The sequence below is a fragment of the Moschus berezovskii genome, chromosome 20 (assembly GCF_049115385.1).
Source record: "Moschus berezovskii isolate FMDL1 chromosome 20, NW_MosBer_1.0, whole genome shotgun sequence".
NCBI lineage: Eukaryota > Metazoa > Chordata > Mammalia > Artiodactyla > Moschidae > Moschus > Moschus berezovskii.
The window spans coordinates 53,916,620-53,936,127 of NC_142479.1; the positions used below are offsets into that span (position 1 = coordinate 53,916,620).

The 19,508-nt window shown below is 55.2% G+C and overlaps 1 protein-coding gene and 1 non-coding gene across 2 annotated transcripts; both read right to left on the reverse strand.

Annotated features, from left to right (window-relative positions):
- Positions 1 to 513: 513 nt before the first annotated feature.
- On the reverse strand, positions 514 to 8,640 carry LOC129537728 (keratin, type I cytoskeletal 42). The gene is made up of 8 exons (XM_055397443.2): positions 7,322 to 8,640; positions 4,903 to 4,985; positions 4,626 to 4,782; positions 3,321 to 3,482; positions 2,618 to 2,743; positions 2,150 to 2,370; positions 910 to 959; positions 514 to 786 (listed from the first exon to the last, which is right to left on the reverse strand). Exons 1-8 carry the CDS (start codon positions 7,784 to 7,786, stop codon positions 689 to 691), a joined length of 1,362 nt encoding a protein of 453 aa, XP_055253418.1. The 5' UTR covers positions 7,787 to 8,640; the 3' UTR covers positions 514 to 688.
- A 9,522-nt stretch (positions 8,641 to 18,162) lies between these two features.
- LOC148774743 (U6 spliceosomal RNA) lies at positions 18,163 to 18,266 on the reverse strand. Its single transcript, XR_016035610.1, has one exon. It is a non-coding gene; the product is annotated as a U6 spliceosomal RNA (small nuclear RNA).
- Between the last annotated feature and the right edge of the window lie 1,242 nt (positions 18,267 to 19,508).

Here is a 19,508-nt window from a genome sequence, read left to right on the forward strand (position 1 = left end):
GAGCAGTCACCCCACCCCACACACCCCCAAGCCCAACAGAGCCCGTCTGGTTCCCTGGGCTGGCCATGCCCCTACCACCCTCACACCCTTCAGTGCCCTGGACCACTTCTCCAGGAAGCCCCCTGCCCAGCCCCTCTCCCTCTGATCTTGACCTTGTACCCGCCCCAGGCTGAGGCAGGGCACTCTCTATAACAGGTGTGGCTCCTGGAAAGTCTATGGGGCCCTCCCAGGGGCCAACCACAGACAATGGGGGACCCGGGGACTGATTCTCAAAAACTTCCCCAACCTGGTGGGCTGTCCCATCCCTCCATCCTCAAGCATCCTGCCTCCCTCCTTTGGGCCCCAGGCCCAGATGGGGTGGGAGAACAGATTGGCAGGTGATAAGCATCCCCAGACTTTTAACAATGTCTCTCTCACCCGACCATTGCCAGCCCCCACTGCTCAAACCAATGACCAGACCGAATCACAGGAGACACTGAACTTCAAGCAAAGCTTTAATTGCAGTCACTGGGACAAAGTCAGGAGGCCCCCCTCAGCGAGGGGCTGCGGGAAGCAGACAGAGAAACACAACAGCTCTTGGGTGGTGGCCCAGACGGGCTCTTGGGGCGCAGCAGTAGCGTGCTGGGAGCTGGAGGCGATGGCTGCCCCTGGGCCCTGGAGGCTGGGCTGTTGCAGGTGGAAAGGGGCCTCAATGGGTGGAGCGATGGACCTGCTCGCGGGAGGAGACCACCTTGCCGTCCTGGACTTCCTCCATGATGGTCCGCACCTGGCGGGTGGTCACCGTGCCTGCGGGAGGAGGGGGAGGGATACACACAGAACCTCAGGCTGGAGGCCCTCCCTGAGCCCCACACACAGAAGGTGCCTCAGCTTCTCCCCACTCGCCCTGGGCGGGACGGGGCAGGCTCTTACCTTCCCGGGTGGGCTGTGAGACCAGGGACGAGGAGTACTGGGTGGACAGGCTGCAGGAAAAGGGGGAGCTGTCAACCCAGGGGTGCTGGTGGGGAGTCCAGCCCCCTGGGAGGAGGAGCAGCTGGGGAGGCCGAGGGGAGAGAAGTCCCAGGAAATCAGAGCAGGAGGGTACACAGCAGAGAATGGCAACTACAGGGTCAGAGGGACAGGCCCAGTGGGCAGGAATAAGGAAAGCAGATACTCCAACAGGAGGCCCAGAGGCACTTTGCTGCCAACCAGGGATTTACAAGGAGAAGCTGAGCGAGTGTTTTTTTCCATATCCTGAAGGGCCCAACAAATAAACTTCATTAAAACAGGAGAGACTGTGGTTAGACTACAGATGGACTTGGCCATCATCACAGAGCAAACGCTGCAGTGACTAAGCATGGAGACTCCAGGATATCCATGGCCCCTTTACACCAGGGCCTGAGCACCCTCCCAACTCCAAACCAGCGCGCCACCCATCCTGGACAATGGGATCACCAACCAGTCACTGGAACCAGAAACCCAGGGGCATTGTTACCCATTCCTTCATGCACTTACTCAAACATTTATTGAGTTCCACCTACAAGCCACGCTCACCTCCGTGTTCAGGCATCCAGCCCTGCTGTTCTTAGCTATAACACATCCTCTGGGTGCACCACCTCCCCTCCCCTCCCCTGTCCTCCACCTGCCTTACAGCAGGTCTTCTTCCCCGGTGACTCAGACGATAAAGAATCTGCCTGCAATGCAGGAAACCTGGGTTCGATCCCTGGGTCGGGAAGATCCCCTGGAGGAGGGCATGGCCACCCACTCCAGGATTTTTACCTGGGGAGTTCCATGGCCAGAGGAGCCTGGAGGGCTGTAGTCCATGGAGTCACAAAGAGTCTGGACATGACTGAGCGACTAACACTTTCCCTGGCCTTACTCCCTCCTCCAGCCTCCTGATAGGTCTCCCTGACCCCACCCTGTCCCCTCAGACACATTTCTCTCTCTGTAGCCAAAGTGACTGTTCTAAGATGTCTTGACAACAATACTTCTCTCTACACAAAAGCGCCCTATTGGCTCCCCAGGGCCTATACCATCTAGTGGGACCCCAGCCAGTGTTCTCTGCTTCATCTCCTGCAAGCCTCCACACCTCCTCCTGCTTCAGCTGGTGTAATCCCTCCCTGGGTGAAGCCACCCCAGCCCACCAAGCACAAGCGAGGTGCCCTCCACTCACTGGGCGTCCTCGCCCTCCAGCAGGCGGCGGTAGGTGGCGATCTCCTGCTCCAGCCGGGTCTTCACGTCCAGCAGCACTTGGTACTCATGGTTCTGCCGCTCCATGTCACAGCGGAGCTCGCTCAGCTGAGCCTCGATGCTGCTGATGAGGCCCTGCAGCTGGGTCAGCTGGGCTCCATAGCGTGCCTCGGTCTCCGCCAGGCTGCCCTCCAGCGACGCTTTCTGGGGGTCGAGGTATAGGTGACTGGGGAAACTGACCTGGGGCCCTTCCCCACGATGGAGCCCCCAGAAGTGGGTCCCCAGGTGGTGCAGGCCTGTGGGTGCTGCCCACATGGCAGGGCAGGAGGTGGGGCAGAGTGTTAAGAAGCAGGGCGGGGCAGGGAGCCTCTGGTTCTCCCAGCGGGGGTCCAGGAGGCGGGGCCCACCCTGGAGCGGTGGGCACAGGGCAGGGAGGGGACAGCGGCCCTACCATGCTGAGCTGGGACTGCAGCTCAATCTCCAGGTTCTGGACCGTGCGGCGCAGCTCCGTGATCTCTGTCCGGCTGCTCTGCAGGGCCTCAGTGTTGGTGGCCACCTCGCGGTTCAGCTCCTCTGTCTGGAAGGCAGGATGGGCCCCTGGGGCTTGAGGAGGCTGGTAGAGGTGAGGCAGAGGGCAGGGGCCACCTCCAAGGCCTGACCTCCCAGACCTGCCCTTCCCCAGCCCTAGAGGGCCGCAGGCAGACCGGTACACACTGGCACTTGCAGGATTCATCTTGTCCTGCGGTCCTTTGCTTCTTCCTTACTGGGTTGCAGGCACACGTAAGGGCAGGCCCTGGCCTTTGCTCTCTGTGTGCCCATCACGGTCTGGGTGCTGTCACTGCTGAGTGTGTTGTTCTTACTGGGGGCATAGGAGTCTGCATCCAAATACACACCTGCCTACGAATTCCCGGGCTGGGGGAGTGTCTGGTGGGGTCGGGAGATCTGGCTCTGCTCCCCCTGCCCCCGTGAAGGGCCATGTGAGCTTGAGGCCTCTCTGAGCCTCACAGTCTCCCCATGAACGTGACGGTTTGGTCCCAGCTGGTTTCCAAAGGTCCTTCCAGCTGGGGATCCACATCTGCAAATTTTCCAGTCAGTGCTCAGCACAAAGCACAAGCACACACACGTGTGCACACCTGCTCACACGGGCCACCCACCTTGCTGAAGAACCAGTCCTCGGCATCCTTGCGGTTCTTCTCCGCCATCTTCTCGTACTGGTCGCGCATCTCGTTCAGGATGCGGCTCAGGTCCACGCCGGGGGCGGCGTCCATCTCCACGTTGACATCCCCGCCCACCTGGCCTCGCAGGGCATTCATTTCCTGGGCAGAGAGGGGTACAGGAGCTCACTCAGGACCATCCTGGGGAGAGTCCCTGGGGCTGCCTTCTCCTTCTGGGACAGATGGTTGCAGAGGAAACACACAGCCAGGCCAACAGCTCCCCACCCTGAAGGTGGAGGTGGATGTTGTCATGTCTCAAACGCTTATGGCTGTGGATGTCAACAATCTCCCCCAACACATACTTGGACGGTGGACTTCGCCCAGTCCCAGTGTGTGCTGGGGCAGGAGAGAAGGCAACTCCTGGTCATGCTGGGGGATGAGCCAGGACAACCTCACTCCCTGCCCTGACCCCTCACTTCGGGCCCCTACCACCAACCACGCAGTACGAACACAGGGAAAGCAGCCCCTTGCTGGTATTGAGGGAGTCAGACCTCATTAGGAAATATGAATCTGCTCAGGGATGCATCCCCAAAACCCGCCTCAAAATCAAGCAGAACTACTTGGTGAACTCCTGCTGTTCGGGCATTAGGTTCTCTCAGCTCAGGCCACCCCAGAGGTCTGGTGAGAGGGAAGCCACAAGGCTCATCAGTCCCCATGCAGGGTCTTGGATCCCTACCCTTGGGTTAAGCCTTGGGGTCCCTAGGAGGTGGGAGAAGTGGCAGAGTGGTGGTGTCAGAGCTGGTGCAGAAATGGCTCAGGCAGACCTGAGGGAAGACCCACCCCTGTGCAACCTTGGATAAATTCCTTAACTTCTCTGAGCCTGAGTCCCCTCGCTGGTAAAGGGAGGAACTCGCTCCTTTCTCGCAGAATGCTGTCGGTATCAGCTGAGATAATTGCTGTGAATCACTTGGAATACACTGGGCAGATGTTCCTTGTTGTTATGACTATCACTATTACAATTAATCATAATAATTAGCCGGCGTGTTCTTAGACCGATTGGCCTATTAGATAGTTAACTGCCACCACATAGCAGGCTGTGCCTCGAGGGATAGGGAAGTACCTTTCCGGAGAGAGGGCCCTCCAGGCCTCAACCAGGGCCCTCTGAGGGTCTTCCAGGGTCAGAGCCAGGAACGCATCAGAGACAGGAATTGGACAGAGAGTGTGGCCTTGGCCCAGGAAGATGTGGGGAGCCCAGTCTTGCCTGTTCCCAGGCAAGTCTTTCCTGCATCCCCGAGCCAGCCTCACCTCCTCGTGGTTCTTCCGGAGGTAGGCCAGCTCCTCCTTGAGGTTCTCGATTTGCATCTCCAGGTCGGCTCTGGCCAGAGTCAGCTCGTCCAGCACCCTGCGCAGGCCATTGATGTCAGCCTCCACGCTCATGCGCAGGTTCAGCTCCGTCTCGTACCTGGAGTGAGGGGAAGCATGAGCCATGGAGTGCCGCGAGGACACCCTCATACGCACAGCGAGCTCTGTGCAGAGCCGGGCCACACCAGCCCCCTGAGCCGCCCGGGAGGCCCCTACTCACTTGGTGCGGAAGTCGTCGGCTGCCAGGCGGGCATTATCGATCTGCAGCACCAAGTTGGCGTTGTCAATGGTGGCTGCCAGGATCTGGGGGACATAGTGGGGCTGGTGAGCAAGCACGCTCGGCAGCCCTGGGAAGGCCTTGCAACGCCCCTCTGACAACCCTTTGGATAGTGGGCTGAAGTGAGGGAGGTGAGGGCCCCTGTGATCTCCTCACAAGGAGAGAAGGCATGATACCCAGGCATGGATACCATGATGCCAGTAGAAAGACCCATATGCAATCCTCTCCCACCATGGGAGTCACTGCCCAAGCTGCCTGGACCTCACTCCGTCGTCCCCAACTAAACTCACCTGTCTCAGTTGCCACCTCCTCCAGGAAGCCCTCTTCCATTCCCTGCCTGAGTCCCTCCTCCCCATCATTCCTCCCCTCGGCCCATCTCTCTTACATGGTACTTCTCACAAGTGCGATCTTTTTCCATGATTTTTTTATGTGTATTTTTCTTCCCTTCCACGGGTCTCTGTGCTCCGGAGGAACAAGGCCTTGTCTCATGCCTGTCTCATGCTGTTTGGAATCCCCAGCCCTGGGCACAGTGCCTGGCCCAGAGTCAGCCCCCAGGAAACATTAATTTCATTAAACAATTAATGAACTAGTTAATAAAGCTATGATGGGTCCCACATCAAACCTTGGGACAAGGTTTTCTTTTCCCACAGGGTTATCCAGGAGGTTCAAATGACCACAGGGAAAGGGAGAGGCTCTGTAAGGAGCAGCAGGTTCATTATTATTATTGCTGCTGTCACTATTTCGAGAAACACCTGAGAGAGGCTCCTGTTAAGGGCCATGGGGGAGGGGGAGGGCGAGGCCTGCTCGCTGCCCAGAGGAAGCAGAGAGGAAGTCTTGGCAGATGAGCTGGGTAGGCTTTGGAGTTTTTTAAGACTGAGGGTTGAAGTGTACAAGCTGTAAGAGCGGGCAGCCCCAGGAAACTCAGCCTGGACTTCAGAGCCCACTCGACTCCCTAAGTTCTGAAAAGGCTCCCTGGGTCAGGCTCGGTTTCCAGACTGAACCCAAGAGCCAGTTTGAACTCGCCCCAGGGCCTCAGTGGGCCCGTCTGCAGCCTGCAGTCCTGCCCCACCTCCCACCTCCCACTCAGGAGGCTGATGGGGCCCAGCGTGGGGGTGGTGGCGAAAACCGCCAAGGGGCAGTGACTCAGAGGCCTGGTGCGCAGCGCACTGGGGTCTGGCGGTGAGGAGCTGGCTGACCCCGGAGCTCGGGAACACTGACTCACCAGGGCTCCCCTGGGTTCCCCGCTGCCCAGACCAAGCCCGGTATCTGATCTGGCACTCCCATCGGTGCGGCTTCCAGGGGGCAACTGCAGGAGTTCCCTTGCTGGCCTGGGTCCTTGGCAGGAGCAGGCAAAGCCCCTCACAGGGCCACAGGCCTGGTTCTCCACCGGGAAACTGAGTGGGCTGAGCCCAGGCCAGCCAGCCGCCAGCCTACCTCTCCCCAAGCCTGGCTCTTGAACCTCTTTGACCTCTCTCCTGCCTCTGGAAACTGCAGCCCTTTAGGTCCTTCCAGCCAGGTTTGTGCAAAAGACCCAGGTGCGACATTCACAGAATGCCAAGGTCATGAGTTCATAGAGATCATAGTGTGTGTGTGTGTGTGTGTGTGTGTGTTGCCTCTTCCATCAGACTAAGGTAGAGAAATTTCTCCCCTTGAGAGCTTCCAGTCTGAGTGGGAAGACACAGTTCCTTTTTTCAGGGATCACCCCGCCCCCCTCCACAAACTCTGCAAGGAGAGATAGCATCTGCCCTGAGGAAACCCCAGAGTGACCATCGTGGAAGGAGTGAGGAAGCCCCACAGTGAAAACAGCTGTGAGAATATGTCAAACTCTGTGAAATCAGCACAAGGAACACAGTATAGACCGAACCTCAAAGTATAGAAAGGACCCCAAGGTCTGAGGACAGAAGGCAAGTGCCATCCATCCAGGAGGACTGCCTAGAGGAGGTGAGGCAGGTAGCAGGGGCACAAACTCAGAGGGGAATGGAATAGTGAAAAGACTTCCAGCCTCATCTCCCAGCAGCCACACCAATCTTGTTCCCACTTCTATGCCTTTGTCCACACTGATCTCTATACCTGGAACATCTGCTGCCGCCTTCAAGGTTCTGAAGACTTCCCTGACCATGCCCACGTGGTCACCCACACCAGATACCCTCCCCCAGGAAGAAGGAACTCCAAACAGCCTCCCTTCATGGGATGCCCTCCAGGACTGGGGACCAGAGCTGGGCTCCAGGGCGAGTGGGGGAGTGAGTGAATGAAATAATGAACAATGGAAACCCAGGCTGGAGGAGAGATGCAGGCAAAGGCCCGAAGCTGGGATGCATGAGTCGGAAGCAGATGCTGAGGACAGAGGGCAGGGAGTGCCCACCTTGCTCCGAAGCTCCTCGATGCTCCTGAAGTAGTGGCTGTAGTCTCGGGCAGGCCCAGGTCCCTGCTTCTTGTACCAGTCATGGATCTTCACCTCCAGGTCGGCATTGGCCTCCTCCAGGGCGCGCACCTTGTCCAGGTAGGAGGCCAGGCGGTCGTTGAGGTTCTGCATGGTCTCCTTCTCACTGCCTCCCAGCAAGTTGTCAGCCACGCCAAAGCTGGAGCCGAAGCCCCCACCCAGGTTGCAGGTATAGCCCCCGCCATAGCCGCCCCCCAAGCCCATGGAGAAGCGAGACGAGGACATGGACATATTGCCAGAGCTGCCGGCTCCCAGGAGACTGGGGGCCCGGCAAGCACCCCCAACACGGATGGAAGACATCCGAGAGAAACCCCCGCTGGGCATACACAGGCCCTTGACAGAGCCGGAGGTGGAAAACTGGCGGATGCTGGTGGTGGTGGCGGCCATGACGTCCACAAGTCAAGCTCAGGGTCTGGTCTGGACAGACACCCTGGGCAGCCCTTTATAGCCAGGCTAACGGGGGGCTGGGTCCCTGGCCCTTGAAGTCGGAGCCAAAACCCCAGCCGTGTAATTTGCTTCTGTACAAGCCGCCCAGGGCCTGGGGCTCAGGCTGGACACCCTGAGTGCATCCCCCGGCCCCCTCCCCTGCCCAAGCCTGGCCTGGGCACGATGGCCTCTTAGCCGCCATTGTCTGTTAGAAACAAAGGTGGTGTTGGCAGCCCCGGGGGTAGAATGATCCTCCATCCTCAACCGCAATTAGGCAGCTGAGCTCATTCTTGGGGGAGTCCGGAGAACCCAACCCTGGGAGCCAGAAAGGGCCTGGGACAAGGCTCCACAGGCCCGGAGCCTGGGGCTGCTCTGGCCCCCCACCCAGCATTCTTGGATCCCAGGGAGAGGGTGGAGAGATCCAGGGGGACACCCTCCCCCACCCCTTACAGTGGGAGCGAGTCAGCCTCTGACCTAGGGCAGCCCCCAGCTCTCCTGGGATTACTTCCAGCCTGTGCGGGAGACTCAGTCCTGGCCAAGGGGGCTACCCTATCTGAGAGGAACAGTCACAGCTGCTGACCCGAGGGAACCCTGGATCCAAGCCTTTCAGGAAGTCAGTTCACTGCCTCGGTTACCTCATTTGCAAAATGGGGTAACTCCTGCCTTCCAGGGTCTTTGAGGGAAAGAGTCAAGTGGGGGCCAAGGGAGAGAGGGAATCAGAGAGTTGGTTAGGGTGACTGCCCCTGCTCACCCTACCAGTACCTGCAGAAAGACGCCCCCCAAAGGGCCCCCAGAAGAGGCTCTGAGCGCAGGAGAGGCAGGACCTGCCGGGAGGCCGCACCCTGGGGAAGGGCGGCCCCTGCAAGGAAAAAGCACAAGCCCACATCCTGGCGGCTGGCACCCGCCCACTCCCGGCCAGGAGATTAGCGGCCTAATCTCAGCGGTGCTAATGATTTAGGCGCTGCCAGGACCCTGGCGTCTGTGTCCACACGGGGCCTGTCTGAATGGGAAGCTTCCAGGGGTGGAGGGAGGCACGTGGGTGGCCTGGGCTCTGGGCCCACACACACAGGGACAGGGAGGGAATTCAGGTTCCATGCAGATCAGAGCTGGTGTGCTGAGGTCAGACTGCTGGAAGGACTTCCTGCCTAGAAGGTGGGTGGCCTCGCACGCAAGGGTGTCTCCTCGTTGGAGAGTGGGGACTGCACGGGCTGCTGAGAAGAGAAAACCAGAGTTTATTCTGCTCCCACCCTGACTATAAAGTCTGGGGGTTCCCAGCATTCCTGGGAGTGGGGAGCAGGGTCTCAAGGTCAAGACTAGGGGGCAAGGTCAGAACACCAGGGCTCTTCCACGATATCTGGGTGGACTTTCTGCTACTCCAGGACAGGCTGGGGAAGGGAACAAACAGAACCTGGGGTCACCTGAGTGGCTCAGAGACCAACCTTGAACCAGCCACTCACCCCCACAGAGAAAGAGCTTTCACTCCCTGCTGGAGCCACCCTCCCAGGAACCCCCATCTCCCAGCAGCTGACTGCCCTCCTCCATCCAGACAGGCCTCCCTAAGTTCAGAGAAGTGAATATGAAGCAGAGCTAGAAGCCTGGAGGGGAGACCAGGCCACAGTGCACTCACCACCCACCCTCTGCCTCTCCAGAGCCTGCATCCCACCTCCAAAGTACCCAGACGTTAGTCTTGAAGCCCAGTTTGAAGGGAAAGAGTTTCCTAACCCTTCTTTTCTCGAAAATGACCAAGGCCCCACCATCACCCCATCACTCTACCCTTTCCCCTGCTGACGTCAGGCTGTGCGCCAAGGGCAGGGCCTAGGTTTCCCCACACCAGTGACTCCCAGGCCCTGTGCCTCTGGCCTTTGGAGACTCTGCCACCTCTGGAGCCCTCCTCCCCTGGCACCTCAGCCCAGAAAGGCCTTGCTTGTGGAAGGATAGGCCCAGCTCAGCCCCTCTCCCCAGGTGGAGGGGCGGAGACGGAACCCAGGAAGGCCTCCCTGGCTCTCTGGAGAGTGTGGCCATCCTTGGAAGGCCTAAGAAGGCCCAGACATGCTTCCTTCACAGCTCCGGACAGCCGTTGCCAGATCTCCCCAACGACACCGTGAGGAAGCCAAGGCCCAGGGTTTCTGAGCAGCCTGCAGGCAGTAGGCAGGGCCTGAAACCAGGGCCCGAGCAATGCCCACTCTCCGTGCCAGGGAAGGAAGGAAGGCCTGGCAGGAGCCGAGGTCCTCTCTGCCGTGACTCCTCCTGCCTGGGCCTGTCCTCCACCCCCAGCAGGGAGAGGCCCCTGGCAGCCAGAGGGGCAGCGCCAGGCCCACACCCCCCACAGGTGTCGGCAACTTGGCCCAGAGGAGGAAGAGGATGGGAAAAGGAGGAAGCAATCCAGCCCCAGAGGCCACTGGGAGTCCAGCACAGCAGGGAGGGACAGGAGGAAGAGACCCCAGGGAGACAGCTGAATCCCACCCAGGGTCCCCATGCCAGCCCCGGGCTTGACCAAACCTACAAGCTCCGGGTCTCCTCTCCAGAGGTTGCTGAAGAGCCAGTGCGTTCTCGGCATGAGCAGAACAGGCCTGTCTCAGACTTGAGCAGGACTAGGGTATGCGGGAAGGGTCCCTGGGACTACACCCACCCTATGGTGTTGATGGAAGGTGCAAGGTGATCTGGGGGCCCCCGCATGCAGTTGACGTTCAATAGATGCATATCAGGACTTCACTGGTGGTCCAGTGGTCCACCTGCCAATTTGTTGTGATTGTTCAGTTGCTTAGTTGTGTCCAACTCTACGCCACGGGGCAACTAAGCCAGCATGACACAGCTGCCGAGCTCCAGCTTTAGAGCCTGTGCTCTGCAACAAGAGGAGCCACCGCAGTGAGAAGCCCACGTACTGTAACTAGAGAGTAGCCCCCACTCGCCACAACAGCAGTGAAGACCCAGCACAGCCAAAAATAAATTTTAAAAATACATATATTTTTATTAAAAAAATAGATGCATATTGATATTGACAAACATCTTGCCACATCAGCCCACCTGACCTTGGCTCCTACAGGTCCCCCAAGAATTAACTGTCACCCTCCTAGGACAGTGCCCACCCCACCCAGAACCCAGAACACAGCATGTATGCAACAGGTGCTCTGTAAGTGTTCGCTGAGCTGTTAGGAACGAGGACCCTGGACCATGACAAGGGTGGAAGACAGGGACCCAGGAAGGGACTACATGGCTACCCACCCCCCCCTCCAAGGAATGAGTCCATATCAGGAGAGGTTGGGGAATTGAGAGGCCCAGGATGTGAGGGTGGGCTCCCAGCTGGGACCTTGGCTTGATTGATGAAGAGAACACCCCAAATCCTTGAGGCTTCTCAAAGACCTTGACCCTACCCCCAGAGCCCGGCCACCAGGGCCTGTCAGCTTGTTTCCTCACAGACACTGAGCCCCTCTCACCTGCGGGGACCTCGCCCAGGATGGGCTACACAGGGTCACCAAGGATGCCCTACCCCTTACCTCACCCCGAGCACCCCCACCCCTGGCCAGGAAGTGCACCCTCGCCCCGCCGTGCTTGGCCTCAGGTGGAATCCTCTTCTCCTATTCTGTTTCCTCAGCCTCTCTCCTGAGGCCCCAGGGCCGCCCTGCCCAGATCCACCTCTAATGATTTGTGTCTGGCTCCAAAGAAGGCCCCACCCTCCACCTCCCCAGCGGCCATGGGAGATGCGAACAATCTGGGCCCTCAGGAGGCATCCAGTTAGGAGAGTCAGAGGCAGGGGGCTCCTCCAGTGCCCCCACACATACCAGAGATCCCCAGGTGCTCCCTTCACCCACAACTGGTTTCCAGGAAACATGCTCCCAGGGTGGACCCAAGTTGGGACTCAGCCACCCGGGATACCGCATCTTTCCAGGCAAAGCCACATCAGCTCTCCAGAGCCCCATCCCAACAAGGGCCCAGAGGCCTCAGTGCCCAGAGCAGGAGGAGAGAGCAAGGGAGGCCCCAAACCAGCGGGAATGGATGGGAAGGAGGTCCGGGAAGGGGAATCAAACGGGGGCACAGGTGGGAACCCTTGCTCCTTCCAAGGCTGGAAGAATCCAGCTTGAGAGAACCAGCTTCTCCCCTCTGACCCCCTTTCTCTTCCCTATCCACCCCTCCCCTTCCTTGGCCTGAGGTAGCTAGCAGGGAGGATGAGAAGGCAGCAGGTCAGGGGGGTCCCTTTTAAGCTTGGGGCTCATCCCCTCCCCGCTTTGCTCTGAAGGTTGAAGGGGACCTGAGGACCTGCAGGAACCAACTCAGAAACCCCAAAGGGGCTCCAGACTGCCCATCCTCAAGACCCCAGCCTCCCAGGCCCCCGGGCCCTGCCCCACCTGCCCACTCGACTCTCCATGCTCTGCAAGGCTGGTTGCTCCTGGATTAATTCACCGTCACTCGTCCCTGCTCTTCAACACTCTCAAGTGATTTCCTCCAGGGGATGTGTGGCCCAGGCTCCCTGAGAAAGAGGCTTCATCTCCCCCATCGGAGTGGACACTTCCTAGGGTAAACGTTCTGTCTCCCCACTCAGACTGGGCGCTCGCTCAGGGTGGGCGCCGTGTCCCCCCGTGTGATGCTCTGAGCTTGGTGTCTCCTTCCTCCCACCTAACACCACCGGCGGGAAGGGGGTCTCTTGGCTTGTTGATCACCTATACCGCATGCATCTTCAGCCGCTCAGTCATAGCCGACTCTTTGCAACCCCATGAACTACAGCCCACCAGGCTCCTCTGTTCATGGGATTCTCCAAGCAAGAACACTGAAGTGGGTTGCCATTTCCTCCTCCCCGCCTCCAGGGGATCTTCCCAACCCAGGGATCGAAGCTGCCTCTCCTGCCTCTAGTTCCTTGGCAGGCAAACTCTTTATCACTGGGCCTCCTCTGATCACCCAGCCCACCACAAGATGATCCACATGACTGACCAACAAAAAAGGGGAGAAACACACCTGTTTAGAGGCCTGGGCCCCCTGGACTACTCTGTCCCACACGAGGACCCCCAACTGCTCCTCCCCGTTAAAACCTGCCCCAAGCCGGCAGCTTCACAGCCCCCTGGTCCTGCCTCTACCTCAAAACCCAGGCCCTGGGCTTGTTGTTCAACATTTCAGGTGTGATTCACTTTCTCCAGTAAGGTTTTGTGGGGAAGGAATCACAGCCCCTAATCTTCTCAACCCCCACGATCACTATTCTGCCCCTTATGGAAAGAGCTCACGTGGGAGGCCAACTCCAAGAGCCTGGATTGATGCAGACTCTGCTGTGGACAAGTCACAACCCTTCTCTCAGCCTTATCTGCAAAATGAGGCTACTTGGTTAAACTCTTCGTGAGGCTGACGTGAGACAGTGGCTGGCCTCAGGCCTTGTGCACACTAGGGATTTGGAAGCTGACTCCCAAGCTGGTTGGGCGAAGGCTCCCAGGGTAAAAGGTAACCCTTCCCTCTGCTAGGCAGACGTCCCCGTCCTAACTTCCAGAACTGTGTACCTTATATGGCAAAAGAGACTTTCCAGGTGTGATTAAGTTAAGAAATTTGCATTCCTTAACTGGAATTTTCTGGATTTTCTGGTTGAGCCCAATATAACCACATGCATGAGTGCTAAGTCACTTCAGTCATGTCCAACTCTTTGTGATCGCATGGACCATAGCCCACCAGGCCCCTCTGTCCATGGGATTTCCCAGGCAAGAATACCAGAGTGGGTTACCGTTTCCTACTTCAGGGGGTCTTCCCTGACCCAGGGGTCGAAACTGCATGTCTTACATCTCCTGCGCTGGCAGGCGGGTTCTTTACCACCAGCACCACCTAGGAAGAGTCCTTAAATAGGGGAGGGGGTGGGGAGAGAGCTCAGAGTCAGAGAAGGAGATGTGACAACAGAAGCGGAGGTCAGAGTGAAGGAGCCACAAGCGAAGGAATGTAAGCAGACTCTAGAAGCAGAAAAGGCAAGGAACAGTTCTCCCTGAGTGCCTCCAGAAGGGGCTCGGCCCTACTGACAGCTTGATTTAACCTTGCAAGATGCACTTCAGGCCTCAGACTTCCAGAATTGTCAGATAATGTGAGTGTTACTTTAAGCCCCTAAAGTTGGGACTTCCCTGGTGGTCCAGCCGTTGAGAATCTGCCTGCCAATGCAGGGGATACAGGTTCGATCCCTGATCCAGGAGGATTCAACATGTCGCAGGGCAACTAAGTTCATGCACCACAACCACTGAAGCCCAAGCACCCTAGAGCCCCTGTTTCGCAACAAGCGAAGGTACCGCAATGAGAAGCCCATGAACCACAATGAAGAGTAGCCCCTACTAGCCACAACCAGAGAAAACCCGGGCATGGCAACCAAGACCAGTGCAACAGAAAATAAATCAATAGTCGTTCAAAAAATAAAGCTGTAATTTTTTCCAATAACAATAGGAAACTAACACACTCTCTCTCACCTATTCTAGTGCCAGAGTGCTAGTCGCTGCCACTCATGTTGGAACTATTACTTGGAGGTGGATCTGCTCCCTTTCTAGAATTACAATCCTATAGAGCCAAATGAGGGCTTCCCCGGTGGCTCAGTAGTAAAAGAATCTGCCTGCAATGCAGGAGACGCAGAAGACTCGGGTTAGATCCCAGACTGGAGAAGATCCCCTGAGAAGAGCATGGCAACCCACTCCAGTATTCCCACCTGGAGAATCCCATGGACAGAGGAGCCTGGCAGGCTATCGTCCATAGGGTCTCAAAGAGTCAGACACAACTGAAACAACTAAGCATGCACGCACAGTCAAAAAGACGGCTTTCTGTTCATCTCTGAACCCGCTCTAAGGTCTAACTTGGCACTTTATGCACAGGAAGTGCCCAGTCGATGCTGGCTTGCTGGATGCAGACAGTAAGTGCCCGATGCGGGGCTTTTCCTCAGCACCCATTCATCGCATCCACGGTGGGGCCATCACTGGGCAGGGTGCCAAGAACTCAGCACTGAGTCAGCTGAGCCCTGCCCTTAATGAGCACAGGCAGGTAAGCAAGAAATGGACACGCGGTCCATCCCGGCGCCGAGTTATTGTGCGGTGATGAAGGTGTGTATGTTCAAGTGCCTGGGAGGAGCAGGAGGGAGCGACTCATTCCGACCAGGCTGCTGCTGATGGTTTCACGGGGAGGGACCACAAAGCCAGGTTTCGAAGCCAGGGCAGGGCTTTGCCAGGCAGAGGAGATGAGGTGAGAACACATCCGAGCAGAGGTGGGTGGGGACCAGGAGACTCACAGCTGGATCACTGTTCATGGGGAGCAAAAGGAACACCAAGAAAAGCAAATCTCAAAGGAAACACATTTGATTGGCTACTGTTGGTTGAGCACCTACTGTGTACTGAGCTATCCCTAGGCTCTGGGGATATGGTGATGAACACAAAAGACATCTTTGCTTTCATAGAGCAGACACTCTAGTAGGAAAGATGGAAAATAATCAAACCAGAGAATGAGATGTTCTCCATGGAAGCATGAAAAGGGAAATTGAATGCTTCCAGGGACTAGGGCAGGAAGGCCTCTCCTAGGTGACGTCTAAAGGAAAACTGAATTAAGGAAGGAGTTAGCACATGCAGGGAAAGGCATTCCAGGCCAAGGTAATAGCTAGTGCAAAGGCCCTGGGGCTGGACTAAGACACTCCTTTCTTAGGGAACTAGAAGTGACAGCATGGTTGGATTGGGGGGTGGTTAGCAGAGGAGAGGTGGGACTGTGTAAGCTCAGGAAAGGGCAGGAGACCCCACAAGGGAGTGGTTCTCCTTCACTCACAGAGCTGGTGAAGTAAAGTGAAGAGAAATCGCTCAGTCACGTCTGACTCTTTGCAACGCCATGGACTGTAGCCCTCCAGGCTCCTCTGTCCACGGAAATCTCCAGGCCAGAATACTGGAGTGGGTAGCCATTCCCTTTTCCAGGGGCTCTTCCCAACCCAGGGATCATACCCAGGTCTCCCGCACTACAGGCGGATTCTTTACCAGCTGAGCCACCAGGGAAGCCCTGATAAAAGCCAGGGCTGAGAACCATGCTCCAGAATCTGGGGGGACCAGAGCAAGGCATGTACATCCTTGTCAAGCAGTTTTTGTTTGTTTGACTGTGAACTTCCCAGAGCCTTCAACAAGCTAATGTGCGCTGTGACTCTCCAAGGAAAAGATAGCATTTCCCAAACTTAATCACCCATGAAGCCCCTTCCAGGAGGAGCAGGTGAAGGTAGGGTTCCTTGGAACCCATTTTGGGAATCTGTGGACCAACTCATAGGGCTTATTAGAGGGAGAAATGGCCAAAACGAAGGTTGGAAAGAGAGACCACCATGAAAGGTGTGCTGAAGAGTTTGGACTTGATCCTGTAGCAACAGAGTCATCCAAGCATTGCTATGATGTTTCATTTTGTTTTTGTCTATTTATAGAGATTTTAATCATACAAAGGGATATGATAGATCTCGCCAATGCCTCCATTTCCCAGTTAATAATACCACAATCTTTCAGTTAATAATATCTCCTGGAGAGCCACCTCACTCTCTCTAATCCATCGTGACCGTGAGCTATAATTCATTCACTCCTGTCCCTCCCAACCTCCACTCAGGCATCCAGGAATTTTTTTCCTTCTCACGAACAATGATATAATAAACCTGCCCGAACATCTAGCCTGGTGAACTTTTACCAATATATCCTTAAGGGAATTTTTACAGTGGGATTACTGGATGAAAGGGTAAATCCATGTTTTTCTTTTGATGGCTATTGCGAAATTTTCATTCAAGGTGAATGAAATTATATCTTTGCTTTAAAATACCCCAATCTCCCCAACAAAAGGTGGTGGAGGAGAGAGAAGGAACAAGAATGTCAGCATGTTCATAGATACAGAAAACAGACTGGCGGCTGCCAAGAGGGAGGGGCTTAGGGGAGGGATGAAGACGGAGGCTGGTTCACAGATGTAAGCTTTTATATATAGACTGGATAAACAACGTCCTGCTGCATAAGAGAGAGCTATATTCAGTATCCTATGATAGAGACTTCCCTGGCAGGCCAGCGGTTAAGAATCCTCCTTCCAACGTAGGGATCATGGGTTCAGTCCCTGATCGGGGAACCAGCATTCCACATGTCACAGGGCAACTAAGCCTGGGTGCTGCAGCTACAAAAGCCCATGAACCGCCAGGAAGACCCAGCTCAGCCAAAAAAAAAAAATCCTATGATAAACCATAATGGAAAAGAGTATTTTAAAAAGAATGTATATACATGTATAACTGAATCCTTTGCTGTACAGCAAAAATGAACACAACATTATAAATCAACTATATTTCAATTTTAAAATATTGAAAAAAGAAAAAAGGAATGGCAGCAAGTTGACGATTACTGAGGTTGAGTGATGGGCATATTATGAATATGAATACTCAGTCCTTAAAATTCACTGGAAGGACTGATGCTGAAGCTGAAAGCTCCAATACTTTGGTCACCTGATGGAAAGAACTGACTCACTGGAAAAGACCCTGATGCAGGGAAAGATTGAAGGCGGGAGGAAAAGGGGACGACAGAGGATGAGATGGTGGATGGCATCACCGACTCGATGGACATGAGTTTGAGCAAGATCAGGGAGTTGCTGATGGACGGGGAGGCCTGGCGTGCTATAGTCCATGGGGTCGCAAAGAGTCAGACACGACTGAGTAACTGAACTGATGGGCATATGGGACTTTGTTCTGCCATCCTCTCTTCTTTCATGTATATTTGAAACTGAAATTTGAATATGAAATTTTTATTAAAAAGGCCCCGGGCAGGCCCAATGTCCTGGATCTTCACCTCCAAGTCTTCCTATAAAGTCCTACACATTTTCATTTTCACTTCCACCAACCATGAATGAGAATATTTCCCTCACCACGTCCATCAGCACTAGGTCTCATCAAACTCTGAAGTTTGTCTGTTGCTGTTTTTCAAGTTTTTCAACCTTTCAATGGTTGAAAAAGTTCTCTCTGTTGCTTCAATTTCCATTTAATCATATGTGAGACTGAACATCCCAAAATTTTTTTATCCTTTTTTGTTTTTTTATTTAATTTTTATTTTATATTGGAGTATAGCTGATTTACAATGCTGTGTCAGTTTCAGGTGTACAGCAAAGTGATCCAGTTATACATGCACACATATCCATTCTTTTTCAGATTCTTTTCCCATATAGGTTATTACAGAATACTGAGTAGAGTTTCCAGTCCTATACAGTAGGTTCTTGTTGATGATCTATCATATATATAGGAGTGTGTATATGTTAATCCCAAATTCCTATTTTATTCCCCCCACCACCATGTTTTCCCTTTGGTAACTGTAAGTTTGTTTTCAAAGTTTGTGAGTCAGTTTTCTAAATAAGTTCATTTGTATCATTTTTTTTAATATTAACACTTCACAAATTTGCATGCATCCTTGCACAGGAGCCATGCTGATCTCCATATTATTCCAATTTTAGTATGCTCCCTTTCTGTTTTTATGGGCTAGATGTTCCTACTCTTTACCTTTTATTCCCCCTGTGGGATCTTGTCCTTGCTAACTGGTGTGAGCTTTGGTCAATACGGGAAAAAGGCGTTTCCTACATGAGTTACAAATGTCTTTTCTCAGCTGGCCATTGTTCTTCCAACACTGTTTACAGTGTTTTTTCCCCAAACAATTCCCTTAGGTCACATTCACTAAATTTTTTCTCGTATGAGTCTGGGCATCAGGGAGTTTGAAGAAGGGCGCACTTTGGTGGCGATGTGAAAGCTGGAAGAGGGCCAAAGGCCGGCCCCAAGGCTGAAAGGATGGCCTGGGAGAGAGATGATGAGGGCCAGACGGGACACGGTGGACGGGGAGATGGGGCTGAGTGGGGGAGGCACGGAGATGACTCTGCATTTTTGGGTTGAGCAGATGGGTGGTAGTGATGCCATTGACTCTGTCAGAGAAGCCAGACAGAAAAGTAGCGTTCAGAGGAAGAAAACAATTATCCTCGAAGTACATACCACCCTGCGTGGCCACATCTATTTCCGGTCTCCTCCTCCAGACTCAGGCAGGGACCCTGTCTCCTCCTCTCTGTCCCCCAAAGCGGACATAGCAAATGATGCTTGATAACTGCAGAAATGAATGAGTATGCGAATGACCTGAGCTCGAGGTGCCTCTGCGGACATGCCAGCGGGTGAAAGGAGGCGCCATCATCACCATCAGGGTACCGATGGGGTGCCCCTCGTCTGAGCCAGCCGGACCTGGCTGTGTCCACTCACCAGCCACACAGAAGCCTGTCACGCTTTGTGGCAGACATAAGGGCTGCGTTTGGGTCTGAGAATTTTAGCATCCACAGGTTTGCTGGATGTGACCGCTGAGGGAGCCTGCTGGGCACCAGGCAAGGAAGTCTTCCATCTAGAGGCAAGCGAGGGAAGCGCGGAGACTCCAGAGGCGGAGCCCTGGGACTAGCTCCCTGGAGAACCTTCTAGAAAAGCCGGCCGGCCTGAAGGAAGACTTCAGGAAGTCTTGAGGGGAGAAGAAGAAGAAGGCAGGAAGTTGCCTTTCTGGATTGATTCCAAGGTCGCCACCTGGAGACAAGAGATGTAAACACTGACGAGACAGCACCTGGCCAGGGAGGAGGGGACTTGTGGGGCTCCCAGCTCCCGTGGTTGTCTCTGCTCCGTACCCCTAAGAGGGAAGCCAGAATGCTTCGCTTAGGCCTGCAGACCCCGGCGCTTTCCAAGAATGACCAGATCCTGGTT